This window comes from Lampetra fluviatilis, chromosome 3 (assembly GCF_964198595.1).
Source record: "Lampetra fluviatilis chromosome 3, kcLamFluv1.1, whole genome shotgun sequence".
Classification (NCBI taxonomy): Eukaryota; Metazoa; Chordata; class Hyperoartia; order Petromyzontiformes; family Petromyzontidae; genus Lampetra; species Lampetra fluviatilis.
The window spans coordinates 15,063,214-15,085,541 of record NC_136277.1 but is presented as its reverse complement, the minus strand read 5'-3'; the positions used below and the strand labels follow the sequence as shown (position 1 = coordinate 15,085,541).

General features: G+C 59.4%; 1 protein-coding gene across 2 annotated transcripts in view; it reads left to right on the top strand.

Annotated features, from left to right (window-relative positions):
* The window catches only part of OSBPL9 (oxysterol binding protein like 9), an 80,064-nt gene that overhangs the window by 40,784 nt on the left and 16,952 nt on the right, over positions 1-22,328 (top strand). Inside the window, exons 7-16 of one of the 2 annotated variants that reach the window (XM_078883777.1) lie at positions 4,426-4,455; positions 5,022-5,072; positions 6,555-6,657; positions 7,668-7,844; positions 10,556-10,739; positions 13,494-13,573; positions 14,635-14,750; positions 15,957-16,042; positions 18,382-18,634; positions 18,836-18,920. In XM_078883777.1, the coding sequence (XP_078739903.1) occupies positions 4,426-4,455; positions 5,022-5,072; positions 6,555-6,657; positions 7,668-7,844; positions 10,556-10,739; positions 13,494-13,573; positions 14,635-14,750; positions 15,957-16,042; positions 18,382-18,634; positions 18,836-18,920 (1,165 nt within the window). Of the gene's footprint in view, positions 1-4,425; positions 4,456-5,021; positions 5,073-6,554; positions 6,658-7,667; positions 7,845-10,555; positions 10,740-13,493; positions 13,574-14,634; positions 14,751-15,956; positions 16,043-18,381; positions 18,635-18,832; positions 18,921-22,328 lie in introns of both variants that reach the window. The other variant, XM_078883770.1, reaches the window with a different exon arrangement.

The following is a 22,328-nucleotide window of genomic DNA, read 5'->3' as shown; positions in this document are numbered from 1 at the left end:
GCGTGTTAGCGGTGTGTGTTAGCGGTGTGTGTTAGCGGTGTGTGTTAGCGGTGGTGTGTTAGCGGTGCGTGTTAGCGGTGGTGTGTTAGCGGTGCGTGTTAGCGGTGCGTGTTAGCGGTGCGTGTTAGCGGTGTGTGTTAGCGGTGTGTGTTAGCGGTGTGTGTTAGCGGTGCGTGTTAGCGGTGGTGTGTTAGCGGTGGTGTGTTAGCGGTGCGTGTTAGCGGTGCGTGTTAGCGGTGCGTGTTAGCGGTGTGTGTTAGCGGTGTGTGTTAGCGGTGTGTGTTAGCGGTGTGTGTTAGCGGTGTGTGTTAGCGGTGTGTGTTAGCGGTGGTGTGTTAGCGGTGCGTGTTAGCGGTGCGTGTTAGCGGTGCGTGTTAGCGGTGTGTGTTAGCGGTGTGTGTTAGCGGTGTGTGTTAGCGGTGTGTGTTAGCGGTGTGTGTTAGCGGTGTGTGTTAGCGGTGTGTGTTAGCGGTGTGCGTTAGCGGTGCGTGTTAGCGGTGTGTGTTAGCGGTGGTGTGTTAGCGGTGTGTGTTAGCGGTGCGTGTTAGCGGTGCGTGTTAGCGGTGGTGTGTTAGCGGTGTGTGTTAGCGGTGGCGTGTTAGCGGTGTGTGTTAGCGGTGCGTGTTAGCGGTGCGTGTTAGCGGTGTGTGTTAGCGGTGTGTGTTAGCGGTGCGTGTTAGCGGTGTGTGTTAGCGGTGTGTGTTAGCGGTGCGTGTTAGCGGTGGTGTGTTAGCGGTGCGTGTTAGCGGTGTGTGTTAGCGGTGCGTGTTAGCGGTGTGTGTTAGCGGTGTGTGTTAGCGGTGCGTGTTAGCGGTGGTGTGTTAGCGGTGTGTGTTAGCGGTGTGTGTTAGCGGTGCGTGTTAGCGGTGTGTGTTAGCGGTGTGTGTTAGCGGTGTGTGTTAGCGGTGTGTGTTAGCGGTGCGTGTTAGCGGTGTGTGTTAGCGGTGTGTGTTAGTGGTGGTGTGTTAGCGGTGGTGTGTTAGCGGTGGTGTGTTAGCGGTGGTGTGTTAGTGGTGGTGTGTTAGCGGTGGTGTGTTAGCGGTGGTGTGTTAGTGGTGGTGTGTTAGCGGTGGTGTGTTAGCGGTGTGTGTTAGTGGTGGTGTGTTAGCGGTGTGTGTGTTAGCGGTGTGTGTTAGTGGTGGTGTGTTAGCGGTGGTGTGTTAGCGGTGGTGTGTTAGCGGTGGTGTGTTAGTGGTGGTGTGTTAGCGGTGGTGTGTTAGCGGTGGTGTGTTAGCGGTGTGTGTTAGCGGTGGTGTGTTAGCGGTGGTGTGTTAGCGGTGGTGTGTTAGCGGTGTGTGTTAGTGGTGGTGTGTTAGCGGTGGTGTGTTAGCGGTGCGTGTTAGCGGTGTGTGTTAGCGGTGTGTGTTAGCGGTGGTGTGTTAGCGGTGGTGTGTTAGCGGTGGTGTGTTAGCGGTGGTGTGTTAGCGGTGTGTGTTAGTGGTGGTGTGTTAGCGGTGTGTGTTAGTGGTGGTGTGTTAGCGGTGGTGTGTTAGCGGTGTGTGTGTTAGCGGTGTGTGTTAGTGGTGGTGTGTTAGCGGTGTGTGTTAGTGGTGGTGTGTTAGCGGTGGTGTGTTAGCGGTGGTGTGTTAGCGGTGTGTGTTAGTGGTGGTGTGTTAGCGGTGTGTGTTAGTGGTGGTGTGTTAGCGGTGTGTGTTAGCGGTGTGTGTGTTAGCGGTGTGTGTTAGCGGTGTGTGTTAGCGGTGGTGTGTTAGCGGTGGTGTGTTAGCGGTGGTGTGTTAGCGGTGGTGTGTTAGCGGTGTGTGTTAGTGGTGGTGTGTTAGCGGTGGTGTGTTAGCGGTGTGTGTTAGCGGTGTGTGTTAGCGGTGGTGTGTTAGCGGTGGTGTGTTAGCGGTGGTGTGTTAGCGGTGGTGTGTTAGCGGTGGTGGTGTTAGCTGTGTGTGTTAGCGGTGGTGTGTTAGCGGTGTGTGTTAGCGGTGTGTGTTAGCGGTGTGTGTTAGCGGTGTGTGTTAGCGGTGTGTGTTAGCGGTGGTGTGTTAGCGGTGTGTGTTAGCGGTGGTGTGTTAGCGGTGTGTGTTAGCGGTGGTGTGTTAGCGGTGCGTGTTAGCGGTGGTGTGTTAGCGGTGTGTGTTAGCGGTGCGTGTTAGCGGTGTGTGTTAGCGGTGTGTGTTAGCGGTGGTGTGTTAGCGGTGGTGTGTTAGCGGTGGTGTGTTAGCGGTGTGTGTTAGCGGTGTGTGTTAGCGGTGTGTGTTAGCGGTGTGTGTTAGCGGTGTGTGTTAGCGGTGGTGTGTTAGCGGTGTGTGTTAGCGGTGTGTGTTAGCGGTGGTGTGTTAGCGGTGCGTGTTAGCGGTGTGTGTTAGCGGTGTGTGTTAGCGGTGGTGTGTTAGCGGTGTGTGTTAGCGGTGTGTGTTAGCGGTGGTGTGTTAGCGGTGCGTGTTAGCGGTGCGTGTTAGCGGTGTGTGTTAGCGGTGTGTGTTAGCGGTGTGTGTTAGCGGTGGTGTGTTAGCGGTGCGTGTTAGCGGTGCGTGTTAGCGGTGTGTGTTAGCGGTGTGTGTTAGCGGTGTGTGTTAGCGGTGCGTGTTAGCGGTGTGTGTTAGCGGTGGTGTGTTAGCGGTGCGTGTTAGCGGTGCGTGTTAGCGGTGCGTGTTAGCGGTGGTGTGTTAGCGGTGTGTGTTAGCGGTGTGTGTTAGCGGTGTGTGTTAGCGGTGCGTGTTAGCGGTGCGTGTTAGCGGTGGTGTGTTAGCGGTGTGTGTTAGCGGTGCGTGTTAGCGGTGCGTGTTAGCGGTGTGTGTTAGCGGTGTGTGTTTGCGGTGGTGTGTTAGCGGTGCGTGTTAGCGGTGTGTGTTAGCGGTGCGTGTTAGCGGTGCGTGTTAGCGGTGGCGTGTTAGCGGTGTGTGTTAGCGGTGTGTGTTAGCGGTGTGTGTTAGCGGTGCGTGTTAGCGGTGGCGTGTTAGCGGTGTGTGTTAGCGGTGTGTGTTAGCGGTGCGTGTTAGCGGTGCGTGTTAGCGGTGGCGTGTTAGCGGTGCGTGTTAGCGGTGTGTGTTAGCGGTGTGTGTTAGCGGTGCGTGTTAGCGGTGGTGTGTTAGCGGTGTGTGTTAGCGGTGTGTGTTAGCGGTGCGTGTTAGCGGTGGTGTGTTAGCGGTGTGTGTTAGCGGTGGTGTGTTAGCGGTGCGTGTTAGCGGTGTGTGTTAGCGGTGTGTGTTAGCGGTGTGTGTTAGCGGTGCGTGTTAGCGGTGGTGTGTTAGCGGTGTGTGTTAGCGGTGTGTGTTAGCGGTGCGTGTTAGCGGTGCGTGTTAGCGGTGCGTGTTAGCGGTGCGTGTTAGCGGTGCGTGTTAGCGGTGCGTGTTAGCGGTGTGTGTTAGCGGTGTGTGTTAGCGGTGCGTGTTAGCGGTGCGTGTTAGCGGTGCGTGTTAGCGGTGTGTGTTAGCGGTGTGTGTTAGCGGTGTGTGTTAGCGGTGCGTGTTAGCGGTGTGTGTTAGCGGTGTGTGTTAGCGGTGTGTGTTAGCGGTGTGTGTTAGCGGTGCGTGTTAGCGGTGTGTGTTAGCGGTGTGTGTTAGCGGTGCGTGTTAGCGGTGTGTGTTAGCGGTGCGTGTTAGCGGTGCGTGTTAGCGGTGTGTGTTAGCGGTGTGTGTTAGCGGTGTGTGTTAGCGGTGTGTGTTAGCGGTGCGTGTTAGCGGTGCGTGTTAGCGGTGCGTGTTAGCGGTGTGTGTTAGCGGTGCGTGTTAGCGGTGCGTGTTAGCGGTGCGTGTTAGCGGTGTGTGTTAGCGGTGCGTGTTAGCGGTGTGTGTTAGCGGTGTGTGTTAGCGGTGCGTGTTAGCGGTGCGTGTTAGCGGTGCGTGTTAGCGGTGCGTGTTAGCGGTGTGTGTTAGCGGTGCGTGTTAGCGGTGCGTGTTAGCGGTGCGTGTTAGCGGTGCGTGTTAGCGGTGTGTGTTAGCGGTGCGTGTTAGCGGTGCGTGTTAGCGGTGCGTGTTAGCGGTGCGTGTTAGCGGTGCGTGTTAGCGGTGCGTGTTAGCGGTGGTGTGTTAGCGGTGTGTGTGTTAGCGGTGTGTGTTAGCGGTGTGTGTTAGCGGTGTGTGTTAGCGGTGTGTGTTAGCGGTGTGTGTTAGCTGTGTGTGTTAGCGGTGTGTGTTAGCGGTGTGTGTTAGCGGTGCGTGTTAGCGGTGCGTGTTAGCGGTGTGTGTTAGCGGTGGTGTGTTAGCGGTGTGTGTTAGCGGTGCGTGTTAGCGGTGTGTGTTAGCTGTGTGTGTTAGCGGTGTGTGTTAGCGGTGTGTGTTAGCGGTGCGTGTTAGCGGTGGTGTGTTAGCGGTGCGTGTTAGCGGTGCGTGTTAGCGGTGTGTGTTAGCGGTGTGTGTTAGCGGTGTGTGTTAGCGGTGTGTGTTAGCGGTGTGTGTTAGCGGTGCGTGTTAGCGGTGCGTGTTAGCGGTGCGTGTTAGCGGTGTGTCTTTGTGTTGTGTGTGTCCTTTACAGAAGGTGGGAGAACTGAAAGGGATCTCCATGGTAAGTCTCCCCACACCACACTAACACACGCTCGCACACCAATAGAATCTCTTCATTAAGTTAACCCCATCTAATCCATCTTTGTCAACAAAAGCTACCCTGTGGGGCAGGCGTGCGTTGGTTGGTTGGGCGTGTGTCTCTCTCTCCGCGTGAAAGTGCGTCACGTTCACGATTGAAACGTGCAATTGGAACGCAACTAATGGTGATGACGATGATGGTGATGACGACGATGGTGATGGTGACGGTGATGGTGACGGTGATGATGACGATTGGGGATGACGATGGTGATTAGGATGATAATGGTGATGATGATAATGGTGATGATGATGATGGTGATGATAACGATGATGATGGTGATGACGACGATGATGGTGGTGATGATGATGACGGTGATGGTGGTGATGATGATAATGGTGATGATGAAGATCGTGACCACGATGATGGTGATGACGATGATAATGGTGACGACGATGACGACGACAATGATGCCGATGATAATGATGATGATGATGACGACGACGATGACGATGATGACGATGATGATGACGGTGATGTTGTTCCCACAGAACATGGTGGAGTCCATAAAGCACTGCATCGTCTTGCTGCAGATCGCCAAGGTGAGATCCAGCCGCCAGGATAATTTAACAATAATAAGAATTGTTATTTCATCTCATCTCACACAGAGACCCACAGACTCACACAGAGACCAGTAGACTCACACAGAGACCCATAGGCACACACATAGACCCATAGACTCACACAGAGACCCATAGGCACACACACAGACCCATAGACTCACACAGAGACCCATAGGCACACACATAGACCCATAGACTCACACAGAGACCCATAGGCACACACATAGACCCATAGACTCACACAGAGACCCATAGGCACACACACAGACCCATAGACTCACATACAGACCCATAGACTCACACACAGAGACCCATAGACTCACACACAGAGACCCACAGACTCACACACAGAGACCCATAGACTCACACACACAGAGACCCATAGACTCACACACACAGAGACCCACAGACTCACACAGAGACCCATAGACTCACAAACACAGAGACCCGTAGACTCACACACAGAGACCCGTAGACTCACACAGAGACCCGTAGACTCACACAGAGACCCGTAGACTCACACACAGAGACCCATAGACTCACACAGAGACCCATAGACTCACACACAGACCCATAGACTCACACACAAACCCATAGACTCACACACAGAGACCCATAGACTCACACACAGACCCATAGACTCACACACAGACCCATAGACTCACACAGAGACCCATAGACTCACACACAGAGACCCACAGACTCACACACAGAGACCCATAGACTCACACACAGAGACCCATAGACTCACACACAGAGACCCACAGACTCACACACAGAGACCCACAGACTCACACACACAGAGACCCATAGACTCACACACACAGAGACCCACAGACTCACACAGAGACCCATAGACTCACACACACAGAGACCCATAGACACACACACAGAGACCCGTAGACTCACACACAGAGACCCACACTCACACGGAGACCCGTAGACTCACACAGAGACCCGTAGACTCACACAGAGACCCGTAGACTCACACAGAGACCCGTAGACTCGCACAGACACCCACAGACTCGCACACAGACCCACACTCACACAGAGACCCATAGACTCGCACAGAGACCCATAGACTCGCACAGAGACCCATAGACTCACACAGAGACCCACAGACTCGCACACAGACCCACACTCACACAGAGACCCATAGACTCACACAGACCCCCACACTCACACAGAGACTCATAGACTCACACAGAGACCCATAGACTCACACAGAGACCCATAGACTCACACAGAGACCCACAGACTCACACAGACCCATAGACTCACACAGAGACCCACACTCACACAGAGACCCATAGACTCACACAGACCCATAGACTCACACAGAGACCCACACTCACACAGAGACTCATAGACTCACACAGAGACCCATAGACTCACACAGAGACCCATAGACTCACACAGAGACCCACAGACTCACCCCCGTGTGGTTGCGTGGCAACGCAGAGCTCGCTGAACCCGGTGGAGGCGGTGAGGGGCGGCGACGGAGAGGAGGCGGCGGTGGTGCACGCCGGGACGGCAAGTGGCCGCCCGGAGCTCACGCGCGCCGGTACGGCGAGCGGGGAGACGGTGGTGGTTGTGGTGGTGGTGGTGTTGTTGTTGTTGTTTGGATGGTTGTAGTGTGTATGTACGTGCGTTTGAAATATTGTATGTAGATCGGGGGAGCGGCGCTAATTGGAGTGGTGGTGATGGAGTTAAACAGGCGATAGTGGTGAGATGGTGGTGGTGGTGCGGATTGAGTGGTGGTGATGGTGTTAACGAGGCGATGGTGGTGGTGAGATGGTGGTGGTGCTGATTGAGTGGTGGTGATGGTGTTAACGAGGCGGTGGTGGTGGTGAGATGGTGGTGGTGCTGATTGAGTGGTGGTGATGGTGTTAACGAGGCGATGGTGGTGGTGAGATGGTGGTGGTGCTGATTGAGTGGTGGTGATGGTGTTAACGAGGCGATGGTGATGGTGGTGGTAAGATGGTGGTGGTGCTGATTGAGTGGTGGTGATGGTGTTAACGAGGCGATGGTGGTGGTGAGATGGTGGTGGTGCTGATTGAGTGGTGGTGATGGTGTTAACGAGGCGATGGTGTTGACGAGGTCATGGTGTTAACGAGGCGATGGTGGTGGTGGTAAGATGGTGGTGGTGCTGATTGAGTGGTGGTGGCGATGGTGGTGGCGGCGGTAATTGACGGCGTTGAGACATGAGCCGCGAGTCTCGGCCCGAACCCTTCCGCGGCAAACGAGCGACGGCGGCGTCGCGGTCGGCGCAGCCGCTCGGTGACGCCGTCTCCTGCACCGCCCCCCACTGCCCCCCCACCGCCCCCCACCGCCCCCCCACCGCCCCCCCACCGCCCCCCACTGCCCCCCACCGCCCCCCACCGCCCCCCACTGCCCCCCACCGCCCCCCACTGCCCCCCACCGCCCCCCACCGCCCCCCACCGCCCCCCCACCGCCCCCCCACCGCCCCCCCACCGCCCCCCCACCGCCCCCCCACCGCCCCCCCACCGCCCCCCACTGCCCCCCACCGCCCCCCACCGCCCCCCACTGCCCCCCCACCGCCGTGTGCCGCAGGTTCCCACGGCACCGCCGGCGAGCGGCAGGCGGGCGGAGGGACGGCGTCGGCGGAGTCGCGCCCCACCACCCTCGACGTGTCCTGCCCCGCGGCACCGTCGCTCGGCATCGCCAAGTCGCCGCCGCCGCCGCCGCCGCCGCACGCCGGCGGCTCCGGCAACGGGGAGGACGGCTCCGGTACGGCCACGGCGGGGAGCGGCGGTGCAGCGGTTAGCGCTGCGAGTTCGACTCCCGCTCGTCGGCCAACGCCGGTGGCGATTATTCCCGAACCGGTCCTGGGCCTCCTCCCCCTCTAGGTGGACTCGGCATCAAATGAGTAGCTGGTGCGGTGCGTGGTGAACATCGCCACTGGGGAGACAAAGGCGGCCGGGCGTGGTGCTGGCCCAACCACCCCCTCGTGTGCCACAGCGCCGACTTTCATAGGTGCTCGCTAACAGCACTTGCCCCAACAGTCTGTTAGAGGCTACACGGGGGATCTTTGTCGTTTTTGTGCTGTGCGGAGCGGTGGTGCAGTGGTTAGCGCTACTCTGCAGTGCTCCCAGCCCCCGGCTACTCGAGTTTGATTGCCTCCTTTCAAGCGCTCACCACGTCCTCACCACCACCTCACCACCTCCTCACCACCACCTCACCACGTCCTCACCACGTCCTCACCACCACCTCACCACCTCCTCACCACCACCTCACCACGTCCTCACCACGTCCTCACCACCACCTCACCACCTCCTCACCACCACCTCACCACGTCCTCACCAGGTCCTCACCACCACCTCACCAGGTCCTCACCACGAGCTCACCATGTCCTCACCACCTCCTCGCCACGACCTCACCACGTCCTCACTAGGTCCTCACCACCACCTCACCAGGTCCTCACCGCGACCTCACCACCACCTCACCACCACCTCACCACCACCTCACCACGACCTCACCACCACCTCACCACGTCCTCACCACGACCTCACCAGGTCCTCACCACGTCCTCACCACCACCTCACCACGACCTCACCACGACCTCACCACGTCCTCACCACCACCTCACCACGACCTCACCACCACCTCACCACGACCTCACCACCACCTCACCACCACCTCACCACCACCTCACCACCACCTCACCACCACCTCACTACCAGCTCACCACGTCCTCACCACCACCTCACCACGACCTCACCACGACCTCACCACGTCCTCACCACGTTCTCACCACCACCTCACCACCACCTCACCACCACCTCACTACCAGCTCACCACGACCTCACCACCACCTCACCACGTCCTCACCACCACCTCACCACGACCTCACCACCACCTCACCACGACCTCACCACCACCTCACCACCACCTCACCACGTCCTCACCACCACCTCACCACCACCTCACCACCACCTCACCACCACCTCACCACCACCTCACCACGTCCTCACCACCACCTCACTACCAGCTCACCACGTCCTCACCACCACCTCACCACGTCCTCACCACCACCTCACCACCACCTCACCACCACCTCACCACGTCCTCACCACCACCTCACCACGACCTCACCACGACCTCACCACCACCTCACCACCACCTCACCACGTCCTCACCACCACCTCACTACCAGCTCACCACGTCCTCACCACCACCTCACCACGACCTCACCACGACCTCACCACGTCCTCACCACCACCTCACCACCACCTCACCACCACCTCACCACGACCTCACCACGACCTCACCACGTCCTCACCACCACCTCACCACGTCCTCACCACCACCTCACCACGACCTCACCACGTCCTCACCATGTCCTCACCACCACCTCACCACCACCTCACCACCACCTCACCACCACCTCACTACCAGCTCACCACGTCCTCACCACCACCTCACCACGTCCTCACCACGTCCTCACCACCACCTCACCACGTCCTCACCACCACCTCACCACGTCCTCACCACGTCCTCACCACCACCTCACCACCAGCTCACCACGTCCTCACCACCACCTCACCACCACCTCACCACCACCTCACCACCACCTCACTACCAGCTCACCACGTCCTCACCACCACCTCACCACGTCCTCACCACGTCCTCACCACCACCTCACCACGTCCTCACCACGTCCTCACCACCACCTCACCACCAGCTCACCACGTCCTCACCACCACCTCACCACCAGCTCACCACGTCCTCACCACCACCTCACTACCAGCTCACCACGTCCTCACCACCACCTCACCACGTCCTCACCACGTCCTCACCACGTCCTCACCACCACCTCACCACGACCTCACCACCACCTCACTACCAGCTCACCACGTCCTCACCACCACCTCACCACGTCCTCACCACGTCCTCACCACCACCTCACCACCACCTCACCACGTCCTCACCACGTCCTCACCACCACCTCACCACGACCTCACCACGTCCTCACCACGTCCTCACCACCACCTCACCACCACCTCACTACCAGCTCACCACGTCCTCACCACGTCCTCACCACCACCTCACCACGTCCTCACCACGTCCTCACCACCACCTCACCACCACCTCACCACCACCTCACTACCAGCTCACCACGTCCTCACCACCACCTCACCACGTCCTCACCACGTCCTCACCACCACCTCACCACCACCTCACCACCACCTCACCACGTCCTCACCACGTCCTCACCACCACCTCACCACCACCTCACCACCACCTCACCACGTCCTCACCACATCCTCACCACCACCTCACCACCACCTCACCACCACCTCACCACGTCCTCACCACGTCCTCACCACCACCTCACCACCACCTCACCACCACCTCACCACGTCCTCACCACGTCCTCACCACCACCTCACCACGGTTTACCGAGTCATTACCGAGTCACCGTCGTCTCCCCATGGCAGGCAGCAGCGGCGGCGGCGGTGACGACGACGACGACGACTTCGAGGAGGAGGCGGCGATCGTGTTGACGTCGCCACGTGACGTCGCCGGAGTCCCACACATCTCCTACTCGAGCAGCGAGGACGAGTTTTACGACGCCAACGACAGCGACGCCAACGACAGCACGTCGCCCAAGCCCCCGCGCACGTGAGTCGCCCTCTCGCTCGCTCAGTCGCTCGCTCACTTCGCTCACTCACTCGCTCACTCGTTCAGTCATTCGCTCGCTCACTTGCTCAGTCATTCGCTCGCTCGCTAACTCACTCGCTCGCTAACTCACTCACTCGCTCACTCACTTGCTGTGTTACGTTTGTTCACTTCGCTCACTCATTCACTCGCTCGCTCGCTCGATCACTCGATCAATCAGTCGCTCGCTCGCTAACTCACTCGCTCGCTCACTCGATCAATCAGTCGCTCGCTCGCTCGCTAACTCACTCACTCGCTCGCTCACTCGATCAATCAGTCGCTGGCTCGCTAATTCGCTTGCTCACTCACTCGCTGTGTTGTGTTTGTTCACTCACTCGCTAACTCACTCGCTCGCTCGCTCACTCGAATCAATCAGTCGCTAACTCGCTTACTCGCTCGCTCACTCACTCACTCACTCTGTTGCATTTGCTCGCTCACTCGCTCGCTCAGTCGTTCGCTCACTCACTCACTCGCTCTGTCACTCACGCTGATACGCTCGCTCACTCGCTCACTCAGTCGTTCGCTCACTCACTCACTCACTCGCTCTGTCACTCATGCAGACACGCTCGCTCACTCGCTCGCCCGCTCACTCACGCTGATACGCTCGCTCACTCGCTCGCTCTGTCACTCATGCAGACACGCTCGCTCACTCGCTCGCCCGCTCACTCACGCTGATACGCTCGCTCACTCGCTCGCTCTGTCACTCATGCAGACATGCTCGCTCACTCGCTCGCCCGCTCACTCGCGCTGATACGCTCGCTCACTCGCTCGCTCTGTCACTCATGCAGACACGCTCGCTCACTCGCTCGCTCACTCACGCTGATACGCTCGCTCACTCGCTCGCTCTGTCACTCATGCAGACACGCTCGCTCACTCGCTCGCCCGCTCACTCACGCTGATACGCTCGCTCACTCGCTCGCTCTGTCACTCATGCAGACACGCTCGCTCACTCGCTCGCCCGCTCACTCACGCTGATACGCTCGCTCACTCGCTCGCTCTGTCACTCATGCAGACACGCTCGCTCGCCCGCTCACTCACACTGATACGCTCGCTCACTCGCTCGCTCTGTCACTCATGCAGACACGCTCGCTCACTCGCTCGCTCACTCACGCTGATACGCTCGCTCACTCGCTCGCTCTGTCACTCATGCAGACACGCTCGCTCACTCGCTCGCCCGCTCACTCACACTGATACGCTCGCTCACTCGCTCGCTCTGTCACTCATGCAGACACGCTCGCTCACTCGCTCGCCCGCTCACTCACGCTGATACGCTCGCTCACTCGCTCGCTCTGTCACTCATGCAGACACGCTCGCTCACTCGCTCGCCCGCTCACTCGCGCTGATACGCTCGCTCACTCGCTCGCTCTGTCACTCATGCAGACACGCTCGCTCACTCGCTCGCCCGCTCACTCACGCTGATACGCTCGCTCACTCGCTCGCTCTGTCACTCATGCAGACACGCTCGCTCACTCGCTCGCCCGCTCACTCGCGCTGATACGCTCGCTCACTCGCTCGCTCTGTCACTCATGCAGACACGCTCGCTCACTCGCTCGCTCACTCACGCTGATACGCTCGCTCACTCGCTCGCTCTGTCACTCATGCAGACACGCTCGCTCACTCGCTCGCCCGCTCACTCACGCTGATACGCTCGCTCACTCGCTCGCTCTGTCACTCATGCAGACACGCTCGCTCACTCGCTCGCCCGCTCACTCACGCTGATACGCTCGCTCACTCGCTCGCTCTGTCACTCATGCAGACACGCTCGCTCACTTCGCTCGCTCACTCACGCTGATACGCTCGCTCACTCGCTCGCTCTGTCACTCATGCAGACACGCTCGCTCACTCGCTCGCCCGCTCACTCACGCTGATACGCTCGCTCACTCGCTCGCTCTGTCACTCATGCAGACACGCTCGCTCACTCGCTCGCCCGCTCACTCACGCTGATACGCTCGCTCACTCGCTCGCTCTGTCACTCATGCAGACACGCTCGCTCACTCGCTCGCTCACTCACGCTGATACGCTCGCTCACTCGCTCGCTCTGTCACTCATGCAGACACGCTCGCTCACTCGCTCGCCCGCTCACTCACACTGATACGCTCGCTCACTCGCTCGCTCTGTCACTCATGCAGACACGCTCGCTCACTCGCTCGCTCACTCACGCTGATACGCTCGCTCACTCGCTCGCTCTGTCACTCATGCAGACACGCTCGCTCACTCGCTCGCCCGCTCACTCACACTGATACGCTCGCTCACTCGCTCGCTCTGTCACTCATGCAGACACGCTCGCTCACTCGCTCGCCCGCTCACTCACGCTGATACGCTCGCTCACTCGCTCGCTCTGTCACTCATGCAGACACGCTCGCTCACTCGCTCGCTCACTCACGCTGATACGCTCGCTCACTCGCTCACTCTGTCACTCATGCAGACACGCTCGCTCACTCGCTCGCCCGCTCACTCACGCTGATACGCTCGCTCACTCGCTCGCTCTGTCACTCATGCAGACACGCTCGCTCACTTCGCTCGCCCGCTCACTCACGCTGATACGCTCGCTCACTCGCTCGCTCTGTCACTCATGCAGACACGCTCGCTCACTCGCTCGCTCACTCACGCTGATACGCTCGCTCACGGATAATGATGACGACGACGACGACGACGATGATGACGATGACGTCTCCTCCACTGCTGCTGCTGCTCTCCGGTCCCCGGTGTGGAACTCAGGTCATTGGGAGCCTCGGGCCTCAAGCACCCCGCCACCACCGAGTCGCTGGTCTCCATCGCCTCGGGCTGCACCAACGACGGTGTGTACCGGGCGGGGGGGTGGGGGGGGGGTGCCGGGGCTTGGACTCAGCGGGCGGTGAGAATGAGTCGTACCACAATGCCGTTCTGTCCCCTGTCGGACTCCGCTGGTCTCCATCGCCTCGGGCTCTACCAACGACGGGGGGGGTGGGGGGTGCCGGGGCTTGGACTCAGCGGGCGGTGAGAATGAGTCGTACCACAATGCAGTTCTGTCCCCTGTCGGACTCCGCTGGTCTCCATCGCCTCGTGCTCTACCAACGACGGGGGGGGTGGGGGGTGCCGGGGCTTGGACTCAGCGGGCGGTGAGAATGAGTCGTACCACAATGCCGTTCTGTCCCCTGTCGGACTCCGCTGGTCTCCATCGCCTCGGGCTCTACCATCGACGATGTGTACTGTAGGGGGGGGGGTGGTGCCGGGGCTTGGACTCAGCGGGCGGTGAGAATGGGTCGTACCACAATGCAGTTCTGTCCCCTGTCGGACTCTGCTTCCTCCTCACCTCCGTTGCCATCTACCTGCCTGCGCTCGAAACGAATTCTCGTTTGACGCGGGAATCTTTGGCGGTCGATCGTTGGCCGTTCGATAAATCCACGGCGGCGCATCCTGGTCGTCGCTTTCGTCAGGAGTGGAACGGATGTGTTCCGGCCTGGCTCGGCGTTGGTTTCGGTACTTCTGCAGCATTGCCAGACGCTCCTGCGTCCCCCGGCCTCCTGGCACGGACGCCCGTCGTCCGACAGTGGAGCGACCAAAGGGTTGTCAACGAGACACGATGGTACCGCGGTCGGTCGCGCGGCGATTATCGGTCACGCGGCGCGCGTGGCGACGCGCGTACGTGGCGACGCGTGTACACGCGACGTGGCGACGCGTGTACACGCGACGTGACGACTCGTGTACACGTGCGTCGCGTGTAAGTGTGTACGTACACGCGTGTATGTGGTGACGTGTGTACGTGCGACGTGGCGACGAGTGTACATGCGACGTGCACGTGTGTACGTACACGCGTGTGCACGTGTGTACGTACACACGCGTGTACACGTGCGTGACGTGCGTGTCGTGCGTGGGGCAGAGCGCTACGACGCGCAGGACGAGAACGACTCTGAGGAGGGGGAGTCGGTGGAGGACCACAAGAGCGTCATCATGCACCTGCTGTCCCAGGTCAAGCTGGGTATGGACCTCACCAAGGTGAGGACCCCACCACCACCACCACCGCCCCCACCACCACAACCCCCACCACCACCGCCCCATCACCACCACCCCCACCACCACCACCCCCACCGCCCCCACCGCTCCCACCACCCCCACCACCCCCATCACCACCCCCACCGCCCCAACCACTCCCAGCACCCCCACCGCCCCCACCGCTCCCACCGCTCCCACCACCACCCCCATCACCACCCCCACCACCGCCCCCACCACCACCACCGCCCCATCACCACCACCCCCACCACCACCACCCCCACCGCTCCCACCACCCCCACCACCCCCATCACCACCCCCACCGCCCCAACCACTCCCACCACCCCCAGCACCCCCACCGCCCCCACCGCTCCCACCGCTCCCACCACCACCCCCATCACCACCCCCACCACCGCCCCCACCACCACCACCGCCCCATCACCACCACCCCCACCACCACCACCCCCACCACCCCCACCGCTCCCACCACCCCCACCACCCCCACCGCCCCCACCGCTCCCACCACCCCCACCACCACCCCCACCACCCCCACCACCCCCACCGCCCCCACCGCTCCCAACGCCCCCACCACCCCTACCACCCCCACCGCTCCCTGCCCTCCCTTCCCCCTCGCCCCCCAGCCTCCCCCCCCCTCCACTCCATCTGCCCCTTCCCTCCCACCCTCTCCCTCCCTCCAGAGGGGACTCGTATTTCCACCAAAGAAGAGACTCACAGAGCCCTGTAGAGATACACAGAGACTCATAGAGACTCATAGAGACTCATAGAGACTCATAGAGACTCATAGAGGCTCACAGAGCCCTGTAGAGATACACAGAGTTACACAGAGACTCACAGAGACTCATAGAGACTCAGATAGCCCTATGGAGTTACACAGAGACTCAGAAAGACTCATGGAGCCCTGTGGAGTTGCACAGAGACTCACAGAGCCCTGTAGAGATACACAGAGTTACACAGAGACTCACAGAGACTCGTTGAGACTCAGAGACTCACAGAGACTCGTTGAGACTCACAGAGGCCCACAGAGACTCACAGAGACTCACAGAGACTCACAGAGACTCACAGAGGCCTGTAGAGATACACAGAGTTACACAGAGACTCACAGAGACTCGTTGAGACTCACAGAGACTCACAGAGACTCGTTGAGACTCACAGAGACTCACAGAGACTCAGAGAGGCCCGTCCTGCGAGCAGGTGGTGCTGCCTACCTTCATCCTGGAGCGGCGCTCGCTGCTGGAGATGTACGCCGACTTCTTCGCTCACCCCGACCTCTTCGTCAGGTGAGCAGCTCCCACGCTCACCACGACACTCACCACCACACTCACCACCACACTCACCGCCACACTCACCGCCACACTCACCACCACACTCACCACCACACTCACCGCCACACTCACCACCACACTCACCTCCACACTCACCACCACACTCACCACCACACTCACCTCCACACTCACCTCCACACTCACCTCCACACTCACCACCACACTCACCGCCACACTCACCACCACACTCACCGCCACACTCACCACCACACTCACCGCCACACTCACCTCCACACTCACCGCCACACTCACCACCACACTCACCGCCACACTCACCTCCACACTCACCGCCACACTCACCGCCACACTCACCGCCACACTCACCGCCACACTCACCGCCACACTCACCGCCACACTCACCACCACACTCACCACCACACTCACCGCCACACTCACCACCACACTCACCGCCACACTCACCGCCACACTCACCGCCACACTCACCACGACACTCACCACCACACTCACCACCACACTCACCGCCACACTCACCGCCACACTCACCGCCACACTCACCACCACACTCACCGCCACACTCACCGCCACACTCACCTCCACACTCACCACCACACTCACCACCACACTCACCGCGACACTCACCGCCACACTCACTACCACCACACTCACCGCCACACTCACTTCCACACTCACCACCACACTCACCACCACACTCACCGCCACACTCACCACCACACTCACCACCACACTCACCACGACACTCACCTCCACACTCACCACCACACTCACCACCACACTCACCACGACACTCACCACCACACTCACCACCACACTCACCACCACACTCACCACCACACTCACCGCCACACTCACCGCCACACTCACCGCCACACTCACCGCCACACTCACCGCCACACTCACCGCCACACTCACCGCCACACTCACCGCCACACTCACCACCACACTCACCTCCACACTCACCTCCACACTCACCACCACACTCACCACCACACTCACCACCACACTCACCACGACACTCACCTCCACACTCACCACCACACTCACCACCACACTCACCACGACACTCACCTCCACACTCACCACCACACTCACCACCACACTCACCACCACACTCACCACGACACTCACCACGACACTCACCTCCACACTCACCACCACACTCACCACCACACTCACCGCCACACTCACCGCCACACTCACCGCCACACTCACCACGACACTCACCGCCACACTCACCACCACACTCACCACGACACTCACCGCCACACTCACTACCACCACACTCACCGCCACACTCACCTCCACACTCACCACCACACTCACCGCCACACTCACCACCACACTCACCACCACACTCACCACCACACTCACCACCACACTCACCGCCACACTCACCACCACACTCACCGCCACACTCACCGCCACACTCACTGCCACACTCACCACGACACTCACCACCACCACACTCACCACCACACTCACCGCCACACTCACCGCCACACTCACCGCCACACTCACCGCCACACTCACCGCCACACTCACCTCCACACTCACCGCCACACTCACCTCCACACTCACCACCACACTCACCACCACACTCACCACGACACTCACCGCCACACTCACTACCACCACACTCACCGCCACACTCACCTCCACACTCACCACCACACTCACCACCACACTCACCGCCACACTCACCACCACACTCACCACCACACTCACCACCACACTCACCACCACACTCACCACCACACTCACCACCACACTCACCGCCACACTCACCGCCACACTCACCACCACACTCACCACCACACTCACCACCACACTCACCGCCACACTCACCACCACACTCACCACCACACTCACCGCCACACTCACCGCCACACTCACCGCCACACTCACCACGACACTCACCTCCACACTCACCTCCACACTCACCACCACACTCACCACGACACTCACCTCCACACTCACCTCCACACTCACCACCACTCACCGCCACACTCACCGCCACACTCACCGCCACACTCACCGCCACACTCACCGCCACACTCACCACACTCATCACACTCACCACACTCACCTCCACACTCGCCACCACACTCGCCGCCACACTCGCCGCCACGCTCACCACCACACTCACCACCACACTCACCACCACCACACTCACCGCCACACTCACCACCACGCTCACCACCACGCTCACCACCACACTCACCACCACACCCACCACCACACTCGCCCTGCGTCTCCCCACGTCCCCTAATGTCACCCTACACGTGTGTCCCCCCCCCCCCCCCCGCGTCTCCCAGCGTGGCGGGCGGCGTGGACGCGCGCGAGCGCATGGTGGGCGTCGTGCGCTGGTACCTCTCCTCGTTCCACGCCGGTCGCAAGGGGTCCGTCGCCAAGAAGCCGTACAACCCCATCCTGGGCGAGACGTTTCACTGTCACTGGACCGTGTCCGACCACCACCACCACCAGCACCAGCAGCAGCAGCAGCACCAGCAGCAGCAGCAGCACGAGGTCGTGGCGGCCGTGCCGGCAGCCCCAGCGGAAGAGACCAGCGTCAGTGCCCCCACCACACCCGCCACCACTCCCCCCCCCACCACTCCTCCACCACTACTACCCCCCCCCCACCACTCCCCCCCCACCAACACTCCCCCCCCACCACCACTACTCCTTCCACCACTACCTTCACCCCACCACTACCTCCCCCCACCGCCACACTCACCGTCCTCACCGCGTGATGTCCCCTCCCTCCAGCAGGAGCTGGCGGCGGACGGGCCGGTCCCGTGGGCGACCACGGGCAGCGTGACGTTCGTTGCCGAGCAGGTGTCGCACCACCCGCCCAGTGAGTCGCACGCCGGTCACTCAAGGGGCGCCCACGGTGGCCAGGAGATGTCGGCTACCTCGCCTGGTCTACAGGAGGTCACGACTCTCTCTCTCATCATCATCATCACGGTGGCTAGGAGATGTTGGCTACCTCGCCTGGTGTGCAGGAGGTCACGACTCTCTCTCTCATCATCATCATCACGGTGGCTAGGAGATGTTGGCTACCTCGCCTGGTGTGCAGGAGGTCACGACTCTCTCTCTCTCTCATCATCACGGTGGCCAGGAGATGTTGGCTACCTCGCCTGGTGCACAGGAGGTCACGACTCTCTCTCTCTCTCTCTCATCATCATCATCACGGTGGCTAGGAGATGTTGGCTACCTCGCCTGGTGTGCAGGAGGTCACGACTCTCTCTCTCTCATCATCATCATCACGGTGGCTAGGAGATGTTGGCTACCTCGCCTGGTGCACAGGAGGTCACGACTCTCTCTCTCTCTCATCATCATCATCATCACGCTGGCTAGGAGATGTTGACTACCTCGCCTGGTGCGCAGGAGGTCACGACTCTCTCTCTCTCATCATCATCATCACGGTGGCTAGGAGATGTCGGCTACCTCGCCTGGTGTGCAGGAGGTCACGACTCTCTCTCTCTCATCATCATCATCATCATCACGGTGGCTAGGAGATGTTGACTACCTCGCCTGGTGTGCAGGAGGTCACGACTCTCTCTCTCTCATCATCATCATCACGGTGGCCAGGAGATGTTGACTACCTCGCCTGGTGTACAGGAGGTCACGACTCTCTCTCTCATCATCATCATCATGGTGGCCAGGAGATGTCGACTACCTCGCCTGGTGTACAGGAGGTCACGACTCTCTCTCTCATCATCATCATCACGGTGGCTAGGAGATGTCGGCTACCTCGCCTGGTGCGCAGGAGGTCACGACTCTCTCTCTCATCATCATCACGGTGGCCAGGAGATGTCGACTACCTCGCCTGGTGTACAGGAGGTCACGACTCTCTCTCTCATCATCATCATCATCACTGTGGCTAGGAGATGTTGACTACCTCGCCTGGTGTACAGGAGGTCACGACTCTCTCTCTCTCTCATCATCATCATCATCACGGTGGCTAGGAGATGTTGGCTACCTCGCCTGGTCTACAGGAGGTCACGACTCTCTCTCTCATCATCATCATCACGGTGGCTAGGAGATGTTGGCTACCTCGCCTGGTCTACAGGAGGTCACGACTCTCTCTCTCTCATCATCATCATCATCATCATCACGCTGGCTTGGAGATGTTGGCTACCTCGCCTGGTCTACAGGAGGTCACGGCTCTCTCTCTCTCATCATCACCATCACGGTGGCTAGAAGATGTTGACTACCTCGCCTGGTCTACAGGAGGTCACGACTCTCTCTCTCTCTCTATCATCATCATCACGGTGGCTAGGAGATGTTGACTACCTCGCCTGGTGTGCAGGAGGTCACGACTCTCTCTCTCTCTCTCATCATCATCATCACGGTGGCCAGGAGATGTTGACTACCTCGCCTGGTGTACAGGAGGTCACGACTCTCTCTCTCTCTCATCATCATCATCATCACGGTGGCTAGGAGATGTCGGCTACCTCGCCTGGTGTGCAGGAGGTCACGACTCTCTCTCTCTCTCTCATCATCATCATCATCATCACGGTGGCTAGGAGATGTTGGCTACCTCGCCTGGTCTTCAGGAGGTCACGACTCTCTCTCTCTCTCTCATCATCATCATCACGGTGGCTAGGAGATGTTGGCTACCTCGCCTGGTCTACAGGAGGTCACGACTCTCTCTCTCTATCATCATCATCACGCTGGCTAGGAGATGTTGGCTACCTCGCCTGGTCTACAGGAGGTCACGACTCTCTCTCTCTATCATCATCACGGTGGCTAGGAGATGTTGGCTACCTCGCCTGGTCTACAGGAGGTCACGACTCTCTCTCTCTCTATCATCATCATCATCATCATCACGCTGGCTAGGAGATGTTGGCTACCTCGCCTGGTCTACAGGAGGTCACGGCTCTCTCTCTCTCATCATCACCATCACGGTGGCTAGAAGATGTTGACTACCTCGCCTGGTCTACAGGAGGTCACGACTCTCTCTCTATCATCATCATCACGGTGGCTAGGAGATGTTGACTACATCGCCTGGTCTACAGGAGGTCACGACTCTTTCTTTCTCTCATCATCATCATCACGGTGGCTAGGAGATGTTGACTACCTCGCCTGGTCTACAGGAGGTCACGACTCTCTCTCTCTCTCTCTATCATCATCATCATCATCACGGTGGCTAGGAGATGTTGGCTACCTCGCCTGGTTTACAGGAGGTCACGATTCTCTCTCTCTCATCATCATCATCATCACGGTGGCTAGGAGATGTTGACTACCTCGCCTGGTGTACAGGAGGTCGTGGGTTCGATCCCGACCTTGACGATGCCTGCTGCTGTATATTTGGAGTTTGCGTGTCTCTCTCATCATCATCATCACGGTGGCTAGGAGATGTTAACTACCTCGCCTGGTGTACAGGAGGTCGTGGGGTGCGATCTCGACCCTGACGTATATTTGGAGTTTGCCTGTCTCTCTCTCATCATCATCATCACGGTGGCTAGGAGATGTTGACTACCTCGCCTGGTCTACAGGAGGTCGTGGGGTGCGATCCCGACCCTGACGTATATTTGGAGTTTGCGTCTCTCTCACTCTCCCCGTGGTCGTGTGGATTTTTCTTGGGGTCCTCCCGGTTTTCCCCTCCACATTTAGAATCGACGTGCGTTCAGAGCATTTGGCTGCTATGAATGTCCACGTGATGAGCCACTTTGTTGAGCTCACTTTTGTGGCCTGGTTGCTTCTGAAAGAGCCATTTAGTTCAGTGGGCCTTGCCTGGTGAAATAAAAATAATAGGAAGACAAAGATCCCCCGTGTAGCCTTGTCAGACTGTCGGGGCAAGTGCTGTTAGCGAGTAGCAGCAGCGCCTTTGAGAGAGACAAATACAAAGATCCCCCGTGTAGCCTCTAACAGACTGTCGGGGCAAGTGCTGTTAGCAAGTAGCAGCAGCACCTATGAAGGAGACAAAGACAAAGATCCCCCGTGTAGCCTCAACAGACTGTAGGGGCAAGTGCTGTTAGCGAGTAGCAGCAGCGCCTATGAAGGAGACAAAGACAAAGATCCCCCGTGTAGCCTCAACAGACTGTAGGGGCAAGTGCTGTTAGCGAGTAGCAGCAGCGCCTATGAAGGAGACAAAGACAAAGATCCCCCGTGTAGCCTCAACAGACTGTAGGGGCAAGTGCTGTTAGCGAGTAGCAGCAGCACCTGTGTAGGCCGGCACTTTGGCACACGAGGAGGGGGGAGGTGGGTGGCCAGCACCACGCCCGGTCACCTTTGTGGTGATAATGATGCTGCTACT